The sequence below is a fragment of the Rana temporaria genome, chromosome 5 (genome assembly GCF_905171775.1).
Source record: "Rana temporaria chromosome 5, aRanTem1.1, whole genome shotgun sequence".
Taxonomy (NCBI): domain Eukaryota; kingdom Metazoa; phylum Chordata; class Amphibia; order Anura; family Ranidae; genus Rana; species Rana temporaria.
In genome coordinates this window covers 172,882,674-172,906,791 of record NC_053493.1, presented here as the reverse complement: position 1 = coordinate 172,906,791, position 24,118 = coordinate 172,882,674, and the positions used below count along the sequence as shown (strand labels likewise).

At 47.6% G+C, this 24,118-nt stretch overlaps 1 protein-coding gene across 6 annotated transcripts in view; it reads left to right on the top strand.

Annotated features, from left to right (window-relative positions):
- Positions 1–24,118, top strand: part of TRIO (trio Rho guanine nucleotide exchange factor) — a 1,129,982-nt gene that overhangs the window by 1,092,761 nt on the left and 13,103 nt on the right. For 4 of the 6 annotated variants that reach the window (XM_040353401.1, XM_040353397.1, XM_040353396.1 and 1 more), the window contains 2 exons: positions 16,856–17,033; positions 22,738–23,450. In XM_040353401.1, the coding sequence (XP_040209335.1) occupies positions 16,856–17,033; positions 22,738–23,450 (891 nt within the window). The remainder of the gene's footprint in view (positions 1–16,855; positions 17,034–22,737; positions 23,451–24,118) is intronic. The other 2 variants (XM_040353399.1, XM_040353400.1) reach the window with 2 other exon arrangements.

Genomic DNA, 24,118 nt, shown 5'->3' with positions numbered 1-24,118 from the left:
GAACCCATACGATCGTGGAGAAATTGGACCACCTGGGTCCAAAACCCTTGCACACAGGGACAGTCCCAGATGAGGTGATAAAAGGAGGCGTTGGGAAAATCACAGCCCGGGCAGTTGGGATTGCTACCCGGTCTATATTTCGAGATGCGGTATGGGGTTAAGTACGACTGGTGTAGGATATAGAGTTGGGTAAGGCGGTCGGAGATTTTGGGGGAAACTAATCTACAATTAGCGAGAACTTCGTCCCAGTCCTCCACCGACACCGCCCCCAGCACGGGTTCCCAGCGGGACTTTGTCCGCTGGAGAGTGGCAGCCGCCGAGGGTGCGAGGAGATATAAATAGAGTTGTGAGATCAGTTTCTTGGGGTCCGAACCCAGCACAATGTCGACAGGCAGCGGGATCTCTAGTACTGGGATATCAGTGCCAAATTGGGTGGCAAGTGCATGGCGGAGTTGAAGATACCTAAAGAGCATATGGTTTGGTAGAGAGTGGGTATCTTTGAGGGACTGAAAGGTCTTGACCGAACCGTTAGCAACAACCTGTGTGAGGTAGATAATTCCGCTCCTAACCCAGAGACCACGGTCTGGGACCGTAGCCAGCTCGGGCAAGAGAGGGTTATCCCAAAGGGGTGTGTGAGAGTGCGGGGACGGCGCCTCGCCGACCGATAGGGCGGTTTGCCATATTTTGCGGTGGTGGAAGAGTGTTTGACTCCTGTCGCCTGACCGTTGGAAGCCGCGGGGCACACAGAAGAGGATCTGGAAGGGGTGCGAGACCGGGCCAGGGGCCTTTGAGCAAACCATGGCTAGGTAGCGCCCCCTGTCCGAGTGGTTAATATAGTAAAAGTGGGAGAGCTGAGATGCCACATAATAGAGAAAGAGATCGGGGACCGAGGCGCCGCCTTGACTGGAGGGGCACTTCAGAACCCGCCACGGCAGCTTGTGCCTGGAGGAGCCCCATATAAATGAGTTGATAATGGATTCCATGGATTTAAAAATACGGGGGGGGATATACAGCGGGGCATGCCAAAAGGCGTAAAGTAGCTTAGGGAGGAGAATCATTTTAACAAGGCTTATGCGGCCCATGACTCCGATGGGGAGGCGGGACCATGCTTGTGTTTTGGTTTTCAGAGTGTGAAACAGTGGCTCTATATTGAGGCGTATATAGTCTTGGGGACACCTAGTGACAAGGACACCCAGATACTTGATAACGTCCGTTCTCACCAGTGGAAGGGTAGCCTGCGCCGCAGTAGGAGGGCCGAGGTCCAGGGGAAGGATGTGTGACTTTGACCAATTGATCTGCAAACCCGAGTATTCCCCGAACTGAGATATAACTTGGAGAGCTGTTTGGAGTGAAGGACCCGCATCCGATAAGTAGAGGAGCATATCGTCGGCGTATAAGCTAAGTATCTCATTAACCCGACCGCAGCGCAGCCCGTTAATCCCAGGATGGCAACGCAGGGCTATACTAAGGGGCTCCACGGCGAGGGCATACAGCATAGGCGAAACAGGGCAACCTTGGCGAGTGCCGCGCGACAGGGGAAAGGGAGAGGAGGTTCTACCATTGACTCTAATGTGCGCCGTGGGGGCATGGTAAAGAAGCTGAAGCCACTTCACAAAGCGAGGGCCGAACCCGAACCTGCCAAGGCACTCCCATAAGTATTCCCATTCGACCGAATCGAAGGCCTTGGCAGCGTCTAGGCTAACTACTACTCTAGCGCCCACCTCCGCATGCTGAGCCTGAAGGTTCATGTACAGCCTGCGAAGGTTGAAGGCAGTGTTTTTGTTGGGCATGAACCCAGTCTGGTCAGGGTGTATCAGACTAGTTATAATTTTATTGAGACGCAGGGCGAGGATTTTGGCTAAGATTTTCACGTCCAGTTGAAGGAGTGAGATGGGGCGGTAGGATTCGGGGAGTAAGGGGTCCTTGCCAGGTTTGGGGATAAGAACAATGAGAGCTTCGCGCATGGTGGAGGGGAGCGTGCCCGTATCGAAGACATGATTGTAGAGCGCGCACAGCCTGGGGACGAGAGTGTCCTGAAAGTGTTTGTAGAATTCGAGGGGAAGCCCGTCGGAGCCCGGGGTTTTGGAAGTGGGAAGGCTTGCCATAGCTGTCTCCACACACACGGTAGTGATGGGAGCTTCAAGCATAGATACTTGGTCCGCGGATAGCGTGGGGAAAGTAACATCCCGCAGAAAAGTGGAGAGCTCCTCTGCGGTATGTTGTGAGGTGGAGGTGTATAGCTTCGAGTAGAACGACCTAAATTCGTCGGCCACCTGGTCAGGGTCCGATAGTAGAGCCCCGCACGCCGCCCGGAGGGACACAACCACAGGGGGCTTGTGTTCCAGATGTGCCATATAGGCAAGGAGTCGACCGGCTCGCTCTCCGTGTTCGTACATACGCTGCTTACTGAAAAAAATACCCTGGCGTGCTTTTTCAAGGTGAAGTTGGTCCGTTAGCCTAATCTGTAGCCGAAGTTGGGAGGCGGTGTTATCCGACGGGTCAGCGCGGAAGTCTCGCTCGAGGGTCCCAAGCCGCTCCTCCGCTTGGCGGAGCAGCGACCTGGACGAGGCCTTGTGTCTATTGATGCGAGAGGATAGAATCATGCGCACGTGAAGCTTAAACGCCTCCCAAACAGGACCCGCCGCGGCAGAGCCATTATTTGTGGTGAAGAAGCGGTCCCATTCAGCCCCAATGGTGTCCAGGTCAGGGAGGACTCTCAACCAGAAGGGGTTAAGGCGCCAGGTCTGGGCCACGGGGGGCGACGGGAGCTTGAGTTTGACCCAGTATGGGGAGTGATCAGAAAGCGACCTAGAGTCAAAACCTACCTCAAAGAGATGCGGGAGAAGGGAGGGGGTTACAAGGATAAGGTCTATGCGGGACATTACTGCGCGGGAGGGGGTGAAACAGGAGAATCCTAATTGAGTCGGGTGCCTATGCCGCCAGGTGTCGGTCAGGGCGAATTCAGCTAGAAACTTACCAAATCTAGTGGTCCCCGACGAGGGACCCGCCGGGGCGCTTGGACCCAGTCTGTCCAGGGACGGGGAAATGACCATGTTAAAGTCACCTGCCCAAATGGCAGGCACTGAGGGATGTAGAGCCATATAAGCTACCCCACGCTGAAGGGCCTCAAATTGAAAGGGGGGAGGGATATAAAAGGCAAGGAGGAGTACCTCAAGGCCCCCGATGGTGGCATGCAAAAATAAGTAGCGGCCCTGGGGATCTGACTGTAACTCATGGAGTAGGAACTGCTGTGATCTTGCCACCAGCACCGCCACCCCGCGGGAGTTAGAGGTGTGGGGGGCCTGGTATACCCACCCCACCCAGGCCTTCCTGAGGCATAGCTGTTTTTGCCCCACTAAATGTGTCTCTAACAAAATGGAAACATCTGCTCGCATGGATTTCAAATGTGAGAGGACTGCCGAGCGTTTAACGCGGTCCCCCAGTCCGCGCACGTTCCAGGTCACCACCTTAAGGGATGCCATGTGTAGGTACGATGTGGGCAGGGACTGAAAGGCCGCCCTCCCAAAAGCCGGGAGGTGGCCAGCAGATCAGGGAACACCAGCGCCTCCACACAGTTATAGGAAGCATATATGGAAGCATAGAGTATCCGGTGGGAGTCACACGTCCCCCGGGGGTCTCGCCAGCGACCGACCGGGGGAGGTGCGAGGCCCACCGGGCACTGAAGGGACCGTCTAACTTGAGCAAAAGCACAGAAAAGTATTCAGTAATAGTTGTGTGACACAGTGACACAGTGACATTGACATTTGCAAGGAAAAAAGGAAAAAAAACACAAAACATAAATAACAACTTCTTGGTCAGCATGAGAACCAAGTCCTGCAAGAACACTGGACCGGCATAGCAGGTTTAACACCCCACCACCCACCGAAAGTCTGGGGATAGGGGCCGGCCAGGGAAACCTCGGCTTTGCGGTGGTTGCCAGGGGTGATGACATTACCCTAAGTCCAGGACAACCAGCGCGATCAGGGGGGGCGACCAAACTGAAGAGCACACAGCGGTGCAAGGGGGTATCCGATTATGTGGGACACCTGTGTGGGTGAGCCGCCCGTGGCTCAAGGTAGGGGAAGCAGCGTCTGGGGGGGTAAGGTGAGGGGCGAGCTGGCCACAAGGGCAAACAAAGATAAGGGGGCAGGGGCAGGCCCAAAGGCAACACGGCCAACTCACGGTTAGGAAGTCTGAGGTGCAGGGACAACGATGCCAAGGAGAAATATCAAGGTAGGCGCTGTGGGACGGATGGCCAGCACGTCAGGCAAGGGACGGGTGTTCAGGTGTGAGAAGATCCAGCGCCCTCTCGTCGCTCCAGCCAGGATAGAACAGCCTGCGGGTCCTCAAAGAACTGAGCCTTGCCGTCGCATACGACCCGGAGCCGTGCAGGAAAAAGCATGGCGTATGGAAGGTGATGCACCCGAAGCTGCCGCTTCGCCTCCGTGAAGCGCGCCCTTTTCTTCTGAACCTCCGATGAGAAGTCCGGATAGACAGCGATGGTGAGGTTACCAAGTGGGATATTCCCCTTCTCCCGGGTGAGTCTGAGGACAGCATCCCGGTCACGGTAATTGAGCAATTTAGCAATGAAAGTCCTCGGGGGTGCACCTTCAGGAGGGGGCTTGGCGGCTAGACGATGGGCGCGCTCCACAACGAAAGTGGGGGAGAAGGCCTCTCTGCCAAAGGTTTTGATGAGCAGGTTTTCAAGGTAGGTAGGGGGATCCGCTCCTTCAGACCGCTCAGGTAGCCCCACAAAGCGTAGATTGCACCTTCGAAGGCGGTTCTCCATATCATCCTGCTTGGAGAGCACCGCCTGCAGCTGATGCTGCAAACCTTCCACCGAGACCTGGAGCGGGTGTAGGCCATCTTCCACGTGCTCAAGCCTGCGCTCCGTCTCCGACACCCGCTCGCGTAGCTTGTGCATGTCGTGACGCATATGGGAGATGTCCACCTTCACCTCTTCGATCCGGGATGTGAGGGAAGTCTGGCAGGCAGCTATAGCTTCCAGGACCCGGGCGGTATCGCCAGAAGGCCGGTCCTCTCCCCCCAGCAGCATGGCGGCGCCATCTTCCTCCCCCGTGTCCCGCTCACCATGCCGGCCTTTGTCCTGCTTAGCAAGGGCTCCGGGTCTCTTAGGGGGCGACATGTTGGTCCCGAGTATCGGGGGAAGGGGTGGATGTGCCTGCGTTCGGTTGGTAGGGAGGATTCCCCCAGGATTCTGTTGAAAAGGATCAGCCACGAGCGGAGCTCTCACTCAGCACGTCTTACTCCATGCGACTCCAGACCACGCCCCTAATGTTTGGGGTTCTAAGTAATTTCTAGCAAAACAAATTGTTTTTAACTTGTAAACACCGAGCCTGAAAAACAGGCTCAGTCCTTAAGGCCGCATTCACACCTGAGCATAGCGTTTTCGGTAATTTTTTCCAGCCTTTTGTCGCGCGTATTCGCGCGTTTGAATACAGCGTTGTCTGACATTTTTGAACTTCGTTGTTTTTTATTTTAGTCAATAGGAAAAATGATCATCTCTTTCATCACTTGTTGCTATGTTTTGTAGATTTTTTTATCTTCTTCCTGGGTGAATGTTCTATTTCACAGATTAAAGCGACAAAACGCCCGTAGAAACGCTTGTTGTCGCGCTAGACGCTTGAATCAAGCGTTTCCATTCGTTTCTATGGGAATACAAACTTTCAAAAACACCCAAATCCACCCAATTCGGCTTCAGGCTTTTTGGAGTGGAGATGTGAACCATCTCCATAGAGAATAATGTATTTTTTCCCCTCTAGCGTTTTATAGCTTCAGGCTTTAGGCTACAAAACGCTCAGGTGTGAATGCAGCCTAAGTGGTTAATCAAATAATTATCTGCAGACTAGTCGGGTTTGCTTTATATTATGAGATGTATATCCTAAACTGTGGTTCACCAGCATACCTGCAGCCATCAAATCCCAAGCAATCATTGGTGACATTTTCAGGCTTAGAAAGCAGCAGCCTCTGTGGCTTCACTTGACAATACCCATATCACACTTGCACAACTGAAGGGGATGAGGCTTTAAATTTTTTTATCAATTTGTCTATCAACAGTTTAGATCAGGGGTCTCAAACTCAAATTACCTGAGGGCCAAGACAAGTTTTCATATCCCATGGGGGGCCGCATGCAAACTTTCAAACTTCAAAAACAGTACTGGTGTCAGCGAACGCATTATTAGCCCTGACCACTACACTGCACACTAACCACTACACACTCACCACTACACACTCACCATCAGGGCACAGCGCACATCAGGGTACAAAGCCCAGAACATCAGGGTACAAAGCCCAGCACATCAGGGTACAGGGCACATCAGAGCACAGCACATAGGGGTACAGCACAACAGGCCACATCAGGGTGCACAGCACATCAGGACAGGGTACATGGCACATCAGGGTACAGGACATGGCACATCAGGGCACAGCACATCAGGACAGGGCACATGGCACATAAGGGTACAGGGCACATGAAACAGCACATCAGGGTACAAAGCCCAGCACATCAGGGTACATGGGGCACATCAGGGTACATGGGGCACATGGCACATCCGGGTACATGGGCCACATCAGGGTACATGGGGCATATCAGGGCACATACGAGCACACCAGGGCACATGGGGCACATGAGAGCATATCAGGGCACAATCAGGGAACATGGGGCACACCAGGGAACATGGGGCACATGAGAGCACATCAGGGCACAGCACATCAGGACATGGCACATGGCACATCAGGGTACAGGGCACAGCACATCAGGACAGGGCACATGGCACATCAGGGTACAGGGCACATGAAACAGCACATCAGGGTACAAAGCCCAGCACATCAGGGTACCCCATGTACCCTGATGTGCTGGGCTTTGTACCCTGATGTGCTGTTTCATGTGCCCTGTACCCTGATGTGCCATGTGCCCTAATGTGCTGGGCTTTGTACCCTGATGTGCTGTGCCATGTGCCCTGTCCTGATGTGCTGTGCCCTGATGTGCCATGTCATGTGCCATGTGCCCTGTCCTGATGCGCTGTGCCCCATGTGCCCTGATGTGCTCTCATGTGCCCCATGGCACATCAAGGTACATGGGCCACATCAGGGTACATGGGCCACATCAGGGCACATGGGGCACAATCCGAGCACATGGGGCACAATCCGAGCACATCAGGGCACAATCAGGGCACATGGGGCACATCAGGGCACAATCAGGGAACATAGGGGACATGAGAGCACATCAGGGCACATGGGGCACAGCACATCAGGACAGGGCACATGGCACATCAGGGTACAGGGCACAGGGTACCCTGATGTACAGAGCCCAGCACATCAGGGTACATGAGGGTACATGGGGCACATGAGGACACATGGCGGTACATTGGGGCACATGAGGGTACATGGGGCACAAACAGGGCACATGAGAGCACATCAGGGCACATGAGAGCACATCAGGGCACACCAGGGCACATGAGAGCACAATCAGGACACATGAGGGCACATGAGAGCACATTAGGGCACAATCAGGACACATGAGGGCACATGAGAGCACATTAGGGCACAATCAGGACACATGAGGGCACATGAGAGCACATCAGGGCACATGAGAGCACTTTAGGGCACAATCAGGGCACACCAGGGCACATGAGAGCACACCAGGGCACAGGTCAGCATTTACTTGTTGTTTTCTTCAAAGGCAGAGTAACGCAGGAAGCGTCTGTCATAAGTTCACTTGTCTCTCATGTCGCGCTGCTACTCCCCGGCAGCCCCTCCTCTCTTCTCGTCCATCTCAGATGATGTCACAAGCAAATGGGGATGGACGAGAAGAGAGGAGGGGCCGCTGGGGAGTAGCAGCGTGACATGAGAGACAAGTGAACTTATGACAGACGCTTTATGCGCTACTCTTCATGCACCTCGATCTTCACTTCCGCGGCACCCGCCCTGCCTGCGGGCCATTTAAAACCGGTCCGGTACTTTGAGACCCCTGGTTTAGATGTTTTTCAAAATTAAAGGGGTTGTAAAGGTAATTTTTTTTATTTTCTAAATAGGTTACTTTAAAGCGGGGGTTCACCCTAAAATTAACTTTTTGCCTAACCTATCTCTAGCCTTAATAAAGGCTTGTAGCGTTGTCATTTTTTTTTTATGTGTACACTTGCCTGTCTTCAGCCGCACGGCAGGCGCCGTATAGCGCCGTAAAGTGCCGACTCCCACTCGGATATTTTCGGAAGGCGATGACGCACACGTCAATCATCTATGCAGAGCTTAGGAACGCCTACTTCCCGGGGGAGCGAGAACCCGGAAGCCGGGTGAAAAGGACGGAAAAAGGTAAGTACAGACCAAAAAAAAAAAAATCCAGCATACTGTTGATGTCAGCAGTATGCTGGATATAACAGTCTATATTTTTTTTAGGGTGAACCCCCGCTTTAAGCTAGTGCATTGTTGGTTCTCTTTCCTTTTCCTTCCATTTCCCTTCTAAATGTTTTTTTTTCTTTGTTTTCTTTGTCTGAATTTCTCACTTCCTGTTCCTACTCAGTGAGGTGTTCAGTAAGCTGTTCTAAATGACTTTCCACTGCTCGGATGATGGTAGGAAAGCATGAGGAGAAACAGGAAGTGAGAAATTCAAACAAAGAAAAAAAACATTTAGAAGGGAAATCGAAGGAAAAGGTAAGTGAACCAACAATGCACAAGCTTAAAGGAACCTATTTAGAAAATAAATGATGAACTTTTACAACCCCTTTAAGTCCAAGGCCACAAGAGTGATCCCTGTGGACATGAAGTGTGTACAGCAGTGAGCCCCAGTTTTTTTTTTTATTTAATTTTTAAGATTCATTTAATTAAAGTGACTCGGTTAGAGATTTAAAAAAAAATACAATTGAAGTACCCTGGTAAAGTATTGCTAAACCCACAACAGTAAAATCTGTACATGCAGAATAACATGCTGTGTAAAATAAAATACACATAAAATAACTCATTGTGTAAAACATCTTGTTGATCCTGTATGATATTGACATCACCCATTTTGTGTTTATACAGATCCTAAATGACATCCCAGTCCCCCCCTCCTTCCCCCATACCCAGTAGCTAAAAAAGAACTCAACTTAATTCATAGATGATTTACCTCCCATAACAGCATGAGGACACAGGCTGTAGTTGAAATCTCCCCCTACCTAAATACTCAGCACTCAGGCAGACCCTGCAGTTTATCAGGTGATCAAGGTATACAGATCAGCCAAAAAGATATATAGTGGCAATATTTTAATGTAAAAAGAAGATTTATAAGCTGTGGGCACGGGGGGATAAATTATTCTCATATTATTGGGTTTAGTAACACTTTAATAAAGCAGTATTTTCTTCATCGTACATCACGGGACACAGAGAAGCATAGTAATTACTATGTGGGTTATAGAGTCTACCTTCAGGTGATGGACACTGGCACGCCCTTAAGGCAAGAAGTTCCCTCCCCTATATAACCCCTCCCATACCGGGAGTACCTCAGTTTTTTCGCCAGTGTCTAAGGTGTTGGTCACAAGTGAACATGTGCTCCAAGGAGCTCCACTGGAGGGATCCATATTGGATGTAAAAAGCCTCCATGAAATCCTGATCCGTCCAAAGTGCTTCTGAGCCAAAGTGGACGGTACCCGGGCCCCGGTTAAGAAGAACGGGGTTTGGCCTGTAATGCTTCTCTTTGAGGGCTGGATCCTGGTTATTCAGTACTTTGGTCAATTTCCTAATACCAAAAGTTTACTGACAGGGTGCGATATGGGTCCAGGGGTGTGGTGTTCCTGTCCATGGACCCCGGTCCCTGAAGGTCTACAGACGCTGCTCTCCGTGATGGGCGAAGATTGGACTGTCTGTCTATGCAGAGTCCTGCAGCGTTGGATCAGGTAAGTGAAGGTGCTTCAGGACTTGGTCCTGGGAGTAACCTTCCTTTATTTGAGCCATTATGGTTGCCTAAGCTATCTGTCTGTGCTTCTCCTATATGGTCCTGTATGCTGTGGGGAGGAGGGGTATCTATGCTTAAGTAGTTAGCCCCTCCTGTGCAGGTTTAAAGCAGAAGGAAAGTTGCCCAAAAAGTTTGGCTTCAGTTGGCTTACCTGGTCCTCACATGGAGCTGCGGAGCTCCATCCTCATGCACGAGTGCGTAGCGTCTTGCGCGCGCGACATTGATTATGTCTTAGGCTCACGCGCGCGCACAATTGCGAAAATTTCTACGCTGCTTCGGTGTGCACGAGTGTGTGCGGCGTGATCCGTAGGACGCGTGCGGCGACGTGTGCGCGTGCGGCTACGTGTGTGCACGTAGCCTCGTGATACACAACCAGCAGCGGCGTGCGCATGCGCGCAGGAGGTCTATCTCAGCTGTTCTCTATGAGACACGAGATTACAGGACAGAGCAGGTCAGGTGATTTGCACCTAGTCCTTATATGCTCCAGCCCACCTCACTGATCCTGGCTGACGGTGGACACATAGATCTTGTGCACATACTTTCAGTATTTAGTACTGGTGGTTGGACAGTGATACCTGCTTAGGGCGCATAGTGGGCTCTGAACCTTGCCAACCATCAAATAGCAGCGTCAGTGCTGGTCTATTGTTTCGCAAGTAGTTGCAATTATTGTGAGTACCTCAGCTTTATCATGGCTAAAGGCTCAGGGACTAGAAGCTCAAAGAAAGCAAAGGGATCGCCATCGGCCATGCTCCTGCGGCTGTCTCCTCTCCTGATAAATTGGAAGAGGCCCAGCGTGAACCATCAGGGCTGTCAGGTGCCTGTTCTGCCCTTGTCTCGCCTGCTCCAGTTTTTGTGACACAGGAGGCTCTGGCCTCAGCTATGGGGGGTCTGGAGCAGAGATTAGTGACCTTAATTGCATCCTCTCTCTCAAGAGAAAAACGCACAAGGTCCCCCTCTCCCTCTGAGGAGTCCCTCAATATGGGGCATCTATCCTCAGAAGAGGTTGATTTACCCTCTGGAGATCTGGCAGAAGGTCAGTTGGAAGTAGTGGATTCTGAGGATTCCACTTTGGGAGAACCTTTTTCGGCATCTCAATCCGAAAAGTTGTTGGTCCAATCTCTTCACCGTCCCCAAACCAAACGGGGATGTAAGACCCATTCTGGACCTCAAGGCCTTAAACAAGTTCCTAAAGGTCCAATCGTTCCGGATGGAATCGATCCGGTCGGTGGTTGCCTCCCTGCAAGGAGGGGAACTTCTGGCGTCCATCAGTATAAAGGACGCATACTTACACGTTCCTATCTTCCTCGACCATCAGAAGCTGCTTCGCTTCGCGGTAAATCAGCGCCACTTTCAATTCGTGGCCTTACCTTTTGGTCTGGCCACCGCACCTCGTGTTTTCACGAAGGTATTGGCTCCACTGTTAGCCTATTTAAGGTCTCAAGGCATATCCATAGTAGCCTATCTAGACGACCTATTGTTGGTAGACCGGTCAGTGGCCGATCTAAACTCAGCGGTACACAGAACTGTAAAATTTCTGGAGTTCATGGGTTGGGTTCTCAACCTGGACAAGTCAGCCTTAATGCCTGTGCAAAGGCTCGAATATTTGGGTCTACTCATAGACACAAAGCTAAAAAGGGTCTTCTTGCCCCAAAGGAAGTTCGAGGCTTTAAGAGAACTAGTTCAACTAGTCAAAACAAAGCGTCAGCCTTGTTTTGAGGTTACTGGGGAAAATGGTAGCCTCGTTCAAGGCCGTCCCATTCGCTCAGTTCCACTCAAGGGAACTTCAACACGCCATTCTGTCCGCGTGGAACAAAAAAGTTCAAGCCTTGGACCTACCTATGTCCCTCTCCCGGACAGTCCGGCAGAGCCTTTGTTGGTGGCTTGTTCCCCAGAACCTGCTAAAGGGGAAGTCCTTTGTTCCCATCTCATGGCAGGTTGTGACCACAGACGCCAGTCTGCTAGGCTGGGGTGCAGTCCTGGGAGACTTGTCTCTCCAGGGGAAATGGTCAATCTCCGAGAGGTCTCTACCCATAAATCTGCTAGAAATTCGAGCAGTTCATCTAGCCCTGTCAGCTTGGTCAGACAGGTTGAAGTCTTCCGGTCAGGGTTCAATCCGACAATGTCACGGCTGTGGCATACATAAATCACCAGGGGGGCACAAGAAGTCGTGCAGCCCAAAGAGAGGTGAATCAAATCCTGACCTGGGCAGAAAAATATGTCCCATGCATATCTGCAGTGTTCATTCCGGGAATAGACAATTGGTGAGCAGACTACCTAAGCCGCCAACAGGTGCTTCCAGGGGAATGGACTCTTCACCCCGACATCTTCCAGAGCATTTGTCAGAGGTGGGGAACACCAGATGTCGATCTCTTTGCATCGAGGTTCAATGCAAGGGTGGGCAACTTTCTGTCCCGGACAAGGCATCCACTTGCTTACGGCACGGATGCACTGGTGTTCCCATGGGACCAGTTCTCCCTAATGTATGCGTTTCCTCCGCTGCAATTATTACCCCGTCTCCTTCGCCGGGTAAAGTCGGAAGGAAGACCAGTGATTCTGGTGGCTCCGGCGTAGCCCAGAAGGGCCTGGTTCGCGGACATTGTAAGGATGTCCGTGGGGCAACCGTGGTCCCTTCCGCTTCGGCCAGACCTATTGTCCCAGGGGCCAATATTCCATCCTTCCATCCTATTGAGTCCCATATCTTAAAGAGAAGGGGTCTCTCTAATTCGGTAGCATCTACTTTGATTAATGCCAGAAAACCGGCATCCAGACTTATTTATTACAGAGTTTGGAAATCTTATGTGGCCTGGTGCGAGACCAGGGGTTGGCATCCACGGAGGTATCTCATTGGCAGAATTCTGGAGTTTCTGCAGTTAGGGGCAGACATGAAGTTGGCCCTAAGCACCATTAAGGGCCAGATCTCAGCCTTATCGATTTTTTTCCAAAGGCCACTAGCTACACATTCCCTGATCAAAACCTTTTTGCAAGGTGTGATCCGGCTTAATCCACCAGTCAAGATTCCCTTGTGTCTGTGGGATTTGAATCTGGTCCTTTCTGTCTTGCAGAGACAACCATTTGAGCCTCTGGCTCATATTCCTTTGGTCCTTCTGACCAGGAAGGTGTTTTTTTTGATAGCCATAACCTCCGCTAGGAGGGTTTCGGAGTTGGCGGCCTTATCTTGTAAGGAACCGTACCTTATATTCCATAAGGATAGAGTGGTCCTACGGCCTCACCCGGCTTTCCTTCCTAAGGTTGTTTCTAATTTTCATTTGAATCAGGATCTTGTTCTCCCTTCTTTTTTCTCAGAACCTAGTTCTGCAAGGGAGAAGTCTTTGCATACGCTAGACGTATTAAGAGCAGTTAAGATCTATCTTAGGGCTACTGCTCAGGTCCGGAAAACTGATACATTGTTTATCCTGCCAGAAGGTCCCAGATGTGGGCAGGCAGCGTCGAAGTCCAAATGGATTCGGCAGGTCATTACTCAAGCCTATGGCTTGAGGGGAAAGGTTCCCCCGTTTAAGGTTAAAGCACATTCCACTAGAGCGGTGGGTACTTCCTGGGCAGTGCATCATCAAGCCTCCATGGCTCAGGTCTGCAAGGCCGCAACATGGTCGTCTGTCCATACTTTCACTAAATTTTATCAATTGGACATAAGAAAAAATTAGGAGAGCGCTTTTGGGCGCAGTGTTCTGCAGGCTGCAGTTTGATTCCTCATGTCTGATGGCGCCCGGCTTATTTTTTTGGGGTCTCCCTCCCCTCATTGGCATTGCTTTGGGACGTCCCACATAGTAATTACTATGCTTCTCTATGTCCTTTGATGTACGATAAAGAAAATAGGATTTTTATAACAGCTTACCTGTAAAATCCTTTTCTTGAAGTACATCACGGGACACAGAGCTCCCGCCCCTCTTTTGGGGTATTTGGGACACTTATTGCTTGCTACAAAACTGAGGTACTCCCGGTATGGGAGGGGTTATATACGGGAGGGAACTTCTTGCCTTAAGGGCGTGCCAGTGTCCATCACCTGAAGGTAGACTCTATAACCCACATAGTAATTACTATGCTATTCTGTGTCCCGTGATGTACTTCAAGAAAAGGATTTTTACAGGTAAGCTGTTATAAAAATCCTATTATTTACGGTAGCTGAGCTAACAGCACTGATCCTATTCGACTCCTCGGGCAGTTCACATAGGAGAGCACACACACACACCCTCTGCTGTGGTTTCACCTGCTAAATCCTAATCACTGCAGGATGTAGTAATGGTAAGTTGACGGGAATATTCACAGTGGCTAGCAGGAGAAATGCTTTTTCATACACCTGTAAGTGTGGAATAATATTGGTGTCTAAGGCCGGGTTCACACTCGTACAACTGTGGATCTGACTTTGCCCTGTGACTTGAAGTCTGGTATACCAGACTTGTGTCTGGTATGAATCTTTAGGGGAAACCCCACGTCAAAATAAAACAAAAAACTCAAACGGCATGGGTTCCCCCTCCAAGACCATACCAGACCCTTCGGTCTGACATGTATTTTAAGGGGACCCCCCACACCGAAAAAACAGCGTGGAGTCCCCCCAAAATCTATACCAGCCCCTTATCCGAGCATTCAACCCAGCAGGTGAGAAAAAGGGGTTGGGGATGAGCGAATGCCCCCTCTCTCTCCTGAACCATACCAGGCCACATCCCCTCAACATGAGGGGGTGGATGCTTTGGAGCAGGGGGGCCCTGCACCCACCCCAAAGCACCCTTTTCCCCCAACGGCCCGGGGTTGTCAGGGTCTGCGGGTGGGAGGCTTACCGGAATTTGGAAGCCCCCTTTAACAAGGGGCCCCCCAGATCCCGACCCCCACCCTGTGAACCAGTATGGGGTATTCTCCCTCCGTTCTTTCTTTGTTGTTAACTCAACGATCTCTCCCGCTCTAATGATGGGTTTGGGGTGTGCCACTACGTATATTGGCATAGGTTGGAGTCACCAGGAGACACCATTTGGATGCCCCACCCCCTTATGACGTCACCTGGGTCATGATGAAGCGGTGACGTCATGAAGTGTGTGGCCTCTGTATGACGTCACCCAGTGACCACGCTCCATGCCATTATAATTAGTGGCACACCGCGCATCCAGCATTGGAGTAGGAGAGGGCATCGAGTCAACATCAGAGGAAGAACAGAGGGAGAGGGGAGAAGAAATTGGAAGAGACACCGGAGCTGCCTTAATAAATTACTTTAAAGACATGTGTACTGTATTTAATTTTTGACACTTTTTTTTACATAAATAGGTAGGGGTACAATGTACCCCATACTCATTCACATAGGGTGGGGGGCCGGGATCTGGGGGCCCCCTTGTTAAAGGGGGCTTCCAGATTCTGATAAGCCCCCACCCGCAGACCCCGACAACCAACGGCCAGGTTGTCGGGAAGAGGCCATTGTCCTCAACATGGAGACGAGGTGCTTTGGGATAGGGGACACAGGGTCCCACCTGCCCCAATGCACCCACCCCTCCATGTTGAGGGCATGCAGCCTGGTACGGTTCAGGAGGGGGGGCGCTTGCTTGTCCTCACCCCCCTTTCCTCACTGGCCGGGTTGCGTGCTCGGATAACAGTCTATGGATTTTGGCGGGTTCCCCTTAAAATCCATGCCAGACTAAAGGGTCGGGTCTGGTAAAGTCTTGGCGGGGGAACCAATACCGTTTTTATTTTTTTTGGGCGTGGGTTTCCCCTTCAAGATCATCAGAGCATGAGTCGCATGCCAAAGTCAGATCAGTTTAGACAGCGATTTGACTTTGATCCCTCTTCAGTGATATTCAATGGGCTGAAGTAGGATCAGTCAGACCAAAGTAGTGCAGGGAGCATTTTCAAAGTCGGACAGACTTGTGTCAGACCAGTTAAGCCGGCTCTCATAGGGAAACATTGATTTTCATGTGACATGAGCTCCCATTGTCGGAGTGTTTGTCATACCAGTGTGAACCCAGCCTAAAACTCCTTTATGGAGCAAAGTTTCAGAAAATAGGCTGCCTGACAGGTACTTGTAAGTATAATGGTGCTTTCTTTAGGTTATTGTACATGTATTTGCCCTTTGACAGAGTTACTTTAAATCTTAAAACCTTTTTACAAAATAGGACAAAATTTAAAATCTTTCAATATTCTCACTCTCCTCCCCACCCAAACTTACCCCATCATCCACCACAAAAAGCAGGGATGGCTTTTTGGGAGAGGCAAATTAGGATGATGCCCAGGGACCTTCATTCTTAAGGGCCCACAAAAGCATACCCCTCCTGCCCTCAATAAGCAAATAATGAGCTGTATCATTTGAGCAGCAGTTCTGCCCAACAATGTGGAGCTTCAACTCCAAGGGAAGAGAGCGGCACACACTTCAGTAGCAGGCAGTGACTTGACTCAAACTGGGCTCTGAGTGTATATCTTTGAAAACCAAAGTAAAAGTAAAATAGATGTATGGCACTCCCCATTAGTAACTCTGAAGGAAGCTCAGACTAGTGTTTACTGAAGAAATTGCAGTTACAGATCCCATACTTCTGACCTCTCTAAAATCGCAGCAGTGTATCTGTGTTCCTGGTATGTAAGTGTCCAGCAATTCAAGAAAACAAAATTCAGGAAACTCTCAAAGGGATGTGTCTCTTCTTTGTTTAATCATAAAATCCAAAGGCTAATAACAAAACGCATCCAGCCAAGGAATATTTCCCATGCAAAGCATATGCTTTTGGATTGTGCTCTGCACAAGAAACATTCGTCGCCTGGATGTGTTTTAACTGTTTTAGGCTTTGGAATTTCTGGGTGACATGCTGGGAGTGCCCTTGATTTTTATTTTTTTGGAACAATGAGCAACAGTAATTTGGAAGTTTTTACAATATGTTTTCAAACTGATTATAGTAAACTCACCTGTGTTGTGTCTTACAGGTTAATTGCCTGAGTTTGGAGGAATGTATTGATAATGATCCTTGCAAGTTTGCTCTTCTATCAAGATCTACAGATTCCACTGAAATGTATATTATGAATGCTACATCTCCTGCTGTTAGACAGTTATGGATCCATGAAATCAACCAAATGTTGGAGAATCAGCTCAACTTCCTCAATGGTAAAGCTTTTTTTGTGTCTAAATTTGAGTTGAATGATTTAAATTGTCATTGTTAATTAAAAAATAAAGTAGAGCTCCACTTAAAATTCAGCAATAACACTTTGTTTACAACACTTTACTAGGTTATGCTATTATAAACCACTCAAATCTATAGACATCAAGGATTGAGTTTTCCAGTCTGTGATGGTTTAGGGAACATGGTCAAGAGCGGAAATTAAACTTTAAAAAAACATTTGGCAGTCAGGTTGTCCCTACAATACACTCATTGAGAGAAACACACTGTCCAGCGATTTCTGTTGTCCACGTGGCAGATTATTTCAGCCACCACTTCTTGAACAACGAAGAATGGTCTCTTCATCAAGATTTGTTCAATTTGCCAAAGATGGGGATTCCAGATGTGGACATCCTAGCCTCCAGATGCAACAACAAGCTACCTCCTGTTGCCAGAAGCAGGCATCCTCTAGCCCTGGCCTCAGATGCCCTAATCATTCCCTGGTCTCAGTTTAGGCCATTTTGTGCTTTCCCTCCACTGTGAATTCTGCCTAGCGGAAGAGAGGAAAACAGTGATTCTAATTGCACCAAACTGGCCCACAAGAACCTGGTACACAGACAATACTGTACAGGACACTGGGAATGTGTCCAGGACAGCAGATACATTTCCATGATATTTGAGTTGTGGTCCCTTTAAGGGGGACCGTTTTGGAGACATTGTTTAGTACCCAGGGTTTCTCACCCATGCAGGGTGAGGTGTTCCAGGGGAGTTTGACTAGAGCGAGGACTGATTTCCAGCACTCTTTGGTTTGAGAATTCTGTATTAGGGACCTAGAATTTCGGAGGATCAAAGAGTTTTGAGAGGGAAGAACCTTCAAACCCTGATTACAAGGACTCTGGTCCTGAAGGGTTTAAGCCCAAGGCAAGGGAGGCTTGAAAGGTAGCAGAATGGGATCAGCTACTGTGTCAGTGAGGCAGTGTTAAGTAGCTCACAATCTGTAAGGGTGAACTCTCTTGGGAACTGAGACGCTTGTTACTGAACCCCCTGCCTGGCACCTTGAAACATGGAAGAACCCCAGTGCAGAATCAAGAGATTGGTGTGTGAGCCAGTTGTGTGGTTTCTTTTTTTGCTAGAACTGTTTGTTTGACTTTGTGCTGAAGGAAACTACAGGTATTTATGTTTACCAGCTTTGGAGGGACTAATAAAGACCTGTTTTTTTTTTGTTTTTGTTTTTTTTACAAATGTCTGCTTGTGTTCTCAGGCCCACATATAACAATACTCAGACTTCTAGCAGACAAACCCTGGTCTCCTCCCAAAAGTCCAGATTTGCCATCTTGCATTCCTCTATTCCATCCTAATTCACAGTCTCTGGCTTTAAAGGCATGGCTGTTGAAACCCAGATCTTAAAAGATAAAGGAATTTCTGTACCATGCTAAAACCAAGAAAAGTTACTTCCCAGGAACATCTATTGTCTTACCCGAAAATCGTATTTTGCTTGGTGTGAACACAGTCAATTTAATCACAGAGATTGCTCTGTGCCTTGCTTTCTGCCCATCCTACATGAACACGTGCTTTCAATGGACAGCATGCCATCCATTGAGAGAGCTGTGCTGCTACCGTGACATCATCGAAGCTTGGACGGTCAAACGACCGGAGCTTATTGGGTAAGTCTGTCATATTGTGTTAGTATGCGTTGCATATTAGTACATTATGACATGAGCTTGCGAGATGCGGTTTACTACCACTTTAATGGTAAAGCTAAACTCCAGACAAACGAGTAAAAATACCCAGGTGAATTACATATATGAGAGCTGTTTTGCCCGAGGGCGTTGTCACCTTAATATTTGTTCTCATTGGGTGAGGCTTTGAAGCAAACTATTAAACAAAAGGAAAAGTTTTGTAATTTTGTTGCATGTTAATATATTTTTTGTTGAATAGTTCACTCTACTTCATTTCAACCAGAACACAGTAGATTCAGATTTGTTTCTATGGATTGAATGTACAAAGAATTGGCAGCTAAAGTGAATCTGACCAGGCCATGCCTAATAAGTGCCCAAGGTAACAATAGTGCTCAGGTACAGACGCACTGTTGTGTCTGTGAGTAGTCTTCAGATCTCCATGATCTATGTGACATCTCTACAATCCTAGGCAAACCTGTACATAAAACCTTAGCAGCTGTCTAAGCTGAGTTTAAGCCCCAACCACATATGGCACTAGACCCTGCCCCTTGTCATTCGCTTGGCAAATGTCAGACGTCTGTGGCTCACAGTATGGACACTGTTACCTTAGACACTTAAAAGGCCAAATTAGGTTTGCTTCTTGAATATTAACTTTTTTTTTTGTTTGCTTATTTATCGTTTATAAAATAATCAAAACTAAATCAAAGGGAAAACATGAAGGGGAGGATTAGAGAGACTATGAGGTAAAAAGGGAGGTACTAAGGACAATCTCTAAAGCCGCGTACACACGACCATTTTTAATGTCCTAGAAAAAAAAAAAAAAAATTCCGGCGTGATTCTTGTCAAGCCTGCCTTGCATACACACGATTGTGAAAAAAAAATGCTTGAGCAAAGCGCGCGGTGACGTACAACACGTACGACGGCACTATAAAGGGGAAGTTTCATTCAGATGGCGCCACCCTTTGGGCTGCTTTTGCTGATTTCGTGTTAGTAAAAGTTTGGTGAGAGACGATTAGCTCTTATCCGTCTTTGTGCTTTTCAGTCTGTTACAGCGTGACAAATGTGCTATCTCCATTACAAATGCTAGTTTTACCAGAACGAGTGCTCCCATCTCATAACTTGCTTCTGAGCATGCACGTTTTTTTCACGTCGTTAAAGCCTCCACACGACCGTTTTTCACGGCGTGAAAAGCAAAGCGAAAATTTAGAGCATGTTCTAAATTTTTAATGGCTACACACGATCGTTTTTAATGACCATTTAAAAAAATTGCATTTTTCACGTCATGAAAAACGGTTGTGTGTACGCGGCATTAGGCTTGAAGACTAGGGCGATAAGAAGGAGACTTGTTGAAGATATGAGGGATATATGCAGAGTGATAGAAATTATTGTGTATATCCAGGTGTAAAATGTGGAATAGTAAGTCAGCCTAAATGTATCAAGAGTTGAAAGAGACTGTGTATGTACTGGATGGAAAGTTATGTATTAATGTACTCTCTACCTCCCTTTTATAAATAAAGAATAAAAAAATTTAAGAATTTGAACTACTAATTGAATATAAAAACACGGTATAAGAATAAAACAGTTCAGTCTCTGTATTATTAAAATACACAAAACAGCGCTAAAAAATCAATAATGATAGACTCGTGGTAAAAACCACTGAATAAAGAAAATCTTAGATGTAGTCAAAGTAATGTAAACAATCCAAAGTACTGAATGGTGTCTCAGTAGTGGTAATCCTAGCATGCACCTTCCACCAGGGAAAACAATGATCTCAATCCACCACGTGATGCACTCTCCCCAAGGGGGTTAAACTTACCAGAAGACTGAAAAATCTGAGCCTTAACCACTTTCTGATGGCCGTACGACTATATACGGCCGCAGGGTGGTTCTAAATCTTTGAGTCGCCGTCTTTTTACGGCCTCCGGGCCACTGGGGAGCGCGCGCGCCCATGCCCGCCGCATCACTGAGATGCCGATGCGCGTGCCTGGCGGCTGCGATGTCCGCCAGGCACCTGCAATCGGCGGTTACAGAGACAAGGACGTGGATCTGTGTGTGTAAACACACAGATCCATGTCCTGTCAGGGAGAGAGGAGACCGATCTGTGTCCCTTATACATAGGGACACAGATCGGTCACCTCCCCCAGTCAGTCCCCTCCCCCTACAGTTAGAAACACTATGCAGGGTACACATTTAACCCCTCCCTCACCCCCTATTATTAACCCCTTCAATGCCAGTCACATTTATACAGTAATTAGTGCATATTTATAGCACTGATAGCAGTATAAATGTGAATAAAAATCGCAGATCGCCGCCATTACTAGTAAAAAAAAATAAAAAACATTGTCCCCTATTTTGTAGGTGCTATAACTTTTGCGCAAACCAGTCGCTAATTGCGATTTTTTATTTTTTTACCAAAAATATATTTTTTTTAAATTTGGCTATTTATTATAGAAACAAGTAAAAAATATAACTTTTTTTTTTTCAAAACTGTCGCTATTTTTTTGTTTATAGTGCAAAAAATAAAAACCGCAGAGGTGATCAAATACCACCAAAAGAAAGCTTTATTTGTAAGAAAAAAAGGACGTTATTGTGTTTGGGAGCCACGTCGCACGACCGTGCAATTGTCCGTTAAAGCGACGCAGTGCCGGAAGCTGAAATTTCACCTGGGCAGGAGGGGGGTATATGTGCCCAGTAAGCAAGTGGTTAAGTAAGCGAATACATCAGCCACTTTGTCACGGACCATCACCAGCAGGTGGGGACAGCGTGGGTCACGCTCTGACGTGGCGCTTCGTCTAACGACTTCAACAGAGAGAAACATGCTCTCTGTTGAAATCGTTAGACAAAACGCTGGGTCAGAGCGTGACCCACGACATCCCCGCTAACCCGGAAGTGACGTGTGCGCTTCACCCACTCCGTTCTCCAAACTAGGAAGCTGCTATGGTGTCTGCAAGGATTCCCTTGCTCTCCATGGATGTCTGGATCTGGTGATAGCGCCCTCTGGGGTCACTTTTATGCTCATTTTATTGTGATTTGATGTACGTAGATAGGTTTAAGGGGGCTTTCAGTGTATGGGCTACTTTGTATTAATAAACAGGATTACACTATATTGCTGTCCCCCGCCTGCTGGTGATGGTCCATGACAAAGTGGCTGATGTATTCGCTTACTTAAGGCTCTGATTTTTCAGTCTTCTGGTGAGTTTAAACCCCTTGGGGAGAGTGCATCACGTGGTGGATTGAGATCATTGTTTTCCCTGGTGGAAGGTGCATGCTAGGATTACCACTACTGAGACAACATTCAGTACTTTGGATTGTTTACATCACTTTGACTACATCTAAGACTTTCTTTATTCAGTGGTTTTTACCACAAGTCTATCATTATTGATTTTTTAGCACTGTTTTGTGTATTTTAATACTACAGGGACTGAACTGTTTTATTCTTATTTATTTTACTATTCTTGTCTCTGTTGGTGCTGCTTAGGGATCTGTGGGTTTGATTTGGCGCTGAGTGGGTGTTCTGCAGGCCTTTATTTACACCCCTCTATACATACTAATTGAATATGACCATTTTATGCATAAAGTAAATTGAACCAAGTCTAATAGTTGTATGGTTCTAAAATGGTGTATGCGGTTTAATAATCCGTGGAAAACTTTAGGGGGTCTTTTATATATTACTAATTTGCTAGTACCCCTGCAATTATCGTCTTTCGAAAACCAGTAACACTGAAACTTAAAATCAACACCTTCAATTCTTAATCACTGTGTCATTGTTATTTTGACAACATATACTTTAAGTGCCTTCAATTAAAGCACACATAGAAGAAATAATGTTTGTATTAAAAATGCAGTAGTACCAGCTGTGGGGGGAAAAAAACGAGAATACAGTTGGCTTACAAAGAGGGGAAAAAACACTTGTGCAGTGAAGTAATCCACCAAACCTGTAAAAACTGTTTCTTGGTATAAGGTTTCAATTTTACTGGAACTGGTTAAATACGCAATCTGCAATACTATTTATTGTTGCTCTTCTGTCTTTTAGCCTTGACATCACCAGGGGAATACCACAGAAACCAAATGGGTGGAAGCAATAGCGGTAATATCCCATCCACCAGTGGACCTACCTGCACTAGTGGACTAAGTACCTCTGGTCGAAGTAGGCCTTCCCGAATTCCCCAGCCTGTCAGACATCACTCACCTGCTCTGGTTTCGTCTTCTGCAATAGCAGAGGCAGACAAATTGTCAGGTATGTTTGTTCGTAGCGCTTCAGTGTCACCACTAAGCTACTCTTTAGACCTTACACCTTCTATTGCAGACAAAGTTCTTTCAGGTTCAGAGACAAGCGTCTGTAATAAAGGATGTTTATCTGAAATAAGGACATTTGATGGCAGCAAGAAACTTACCAGTGGATTAGCAAATGGCCTTCAGAGAAAGTTCTGTGAGAACACTGAGGAATGTCGGCTTGCATTAGCGAAGAAAATGAATAATGCTACAGCATCTTTTAACTCCCATAGTTCATTTAACTTTCCATTGTCTTTTGGCAAGGACTCTACTACATCCAGCAACCCTTTTCTTAAAGGCTCTTTTTGGAGCTCAGTACAAGTATCCTCAGCTAGTCGTTCTGGTTCAATTACTTTTCCTGGTGATACCCTGCAACACAAAGGTCTTCGTCAGTCCACACACAAGGATTCAGACCGTCTCAGCACATGCTCCTCAACCAGTGAGCAATCAGTTCAATCCACTCAGAGTAATGGGGTAAGAAGAGCGCTCTTTCTGCAAGTTCTCCAAACCTATCCTGCTCCTGGCGTGCTCCTTACATCATTGAATTACTAACCTCCAGCTCCAAAATGCTTTTTCTTCTGTGAAATAATCACTGGTTTGGTTCTTTACTTCATATGTTTATTTAGAAACATGTGAAACCCTCTTCTTTGCCTTCTGGACATCTTCCAAACGTAATATAGATTACTAATAATCTACCTTCTCTGTTTTACACTTTACATCTGATAAATAATAAACAATTGCATATTATTTTTACACACAGTAGAGTGTACTGAATATATAAATAGACACAAAGGCCCCTTTCACACTTGTGTAACTTTTCCTGCGACTTTGGACATCAGTGTGGCATGACAAGTCATACCCCTGGATTCCCAATGATAATCATTCATATCTGTGCAACTTCAAGTCACATCGACTTTAGAGTCGTCCCTGGACTACTTTGGTCCGACTTTGATGAGAGTTTAGGTCCGTAGACCTCAAGTTTACACAGGCATAGTCTGAAATCGCGGTAAAATCACGCAGCAGTGTGAAAGGGGCCAAAGGCAAATCTGGGTAAGTTTAGATGAAATATGTCACACTCTTGCACACCCTCTATGTATATATATATATATATATATATATATTTATATTAAAATTATCTACAA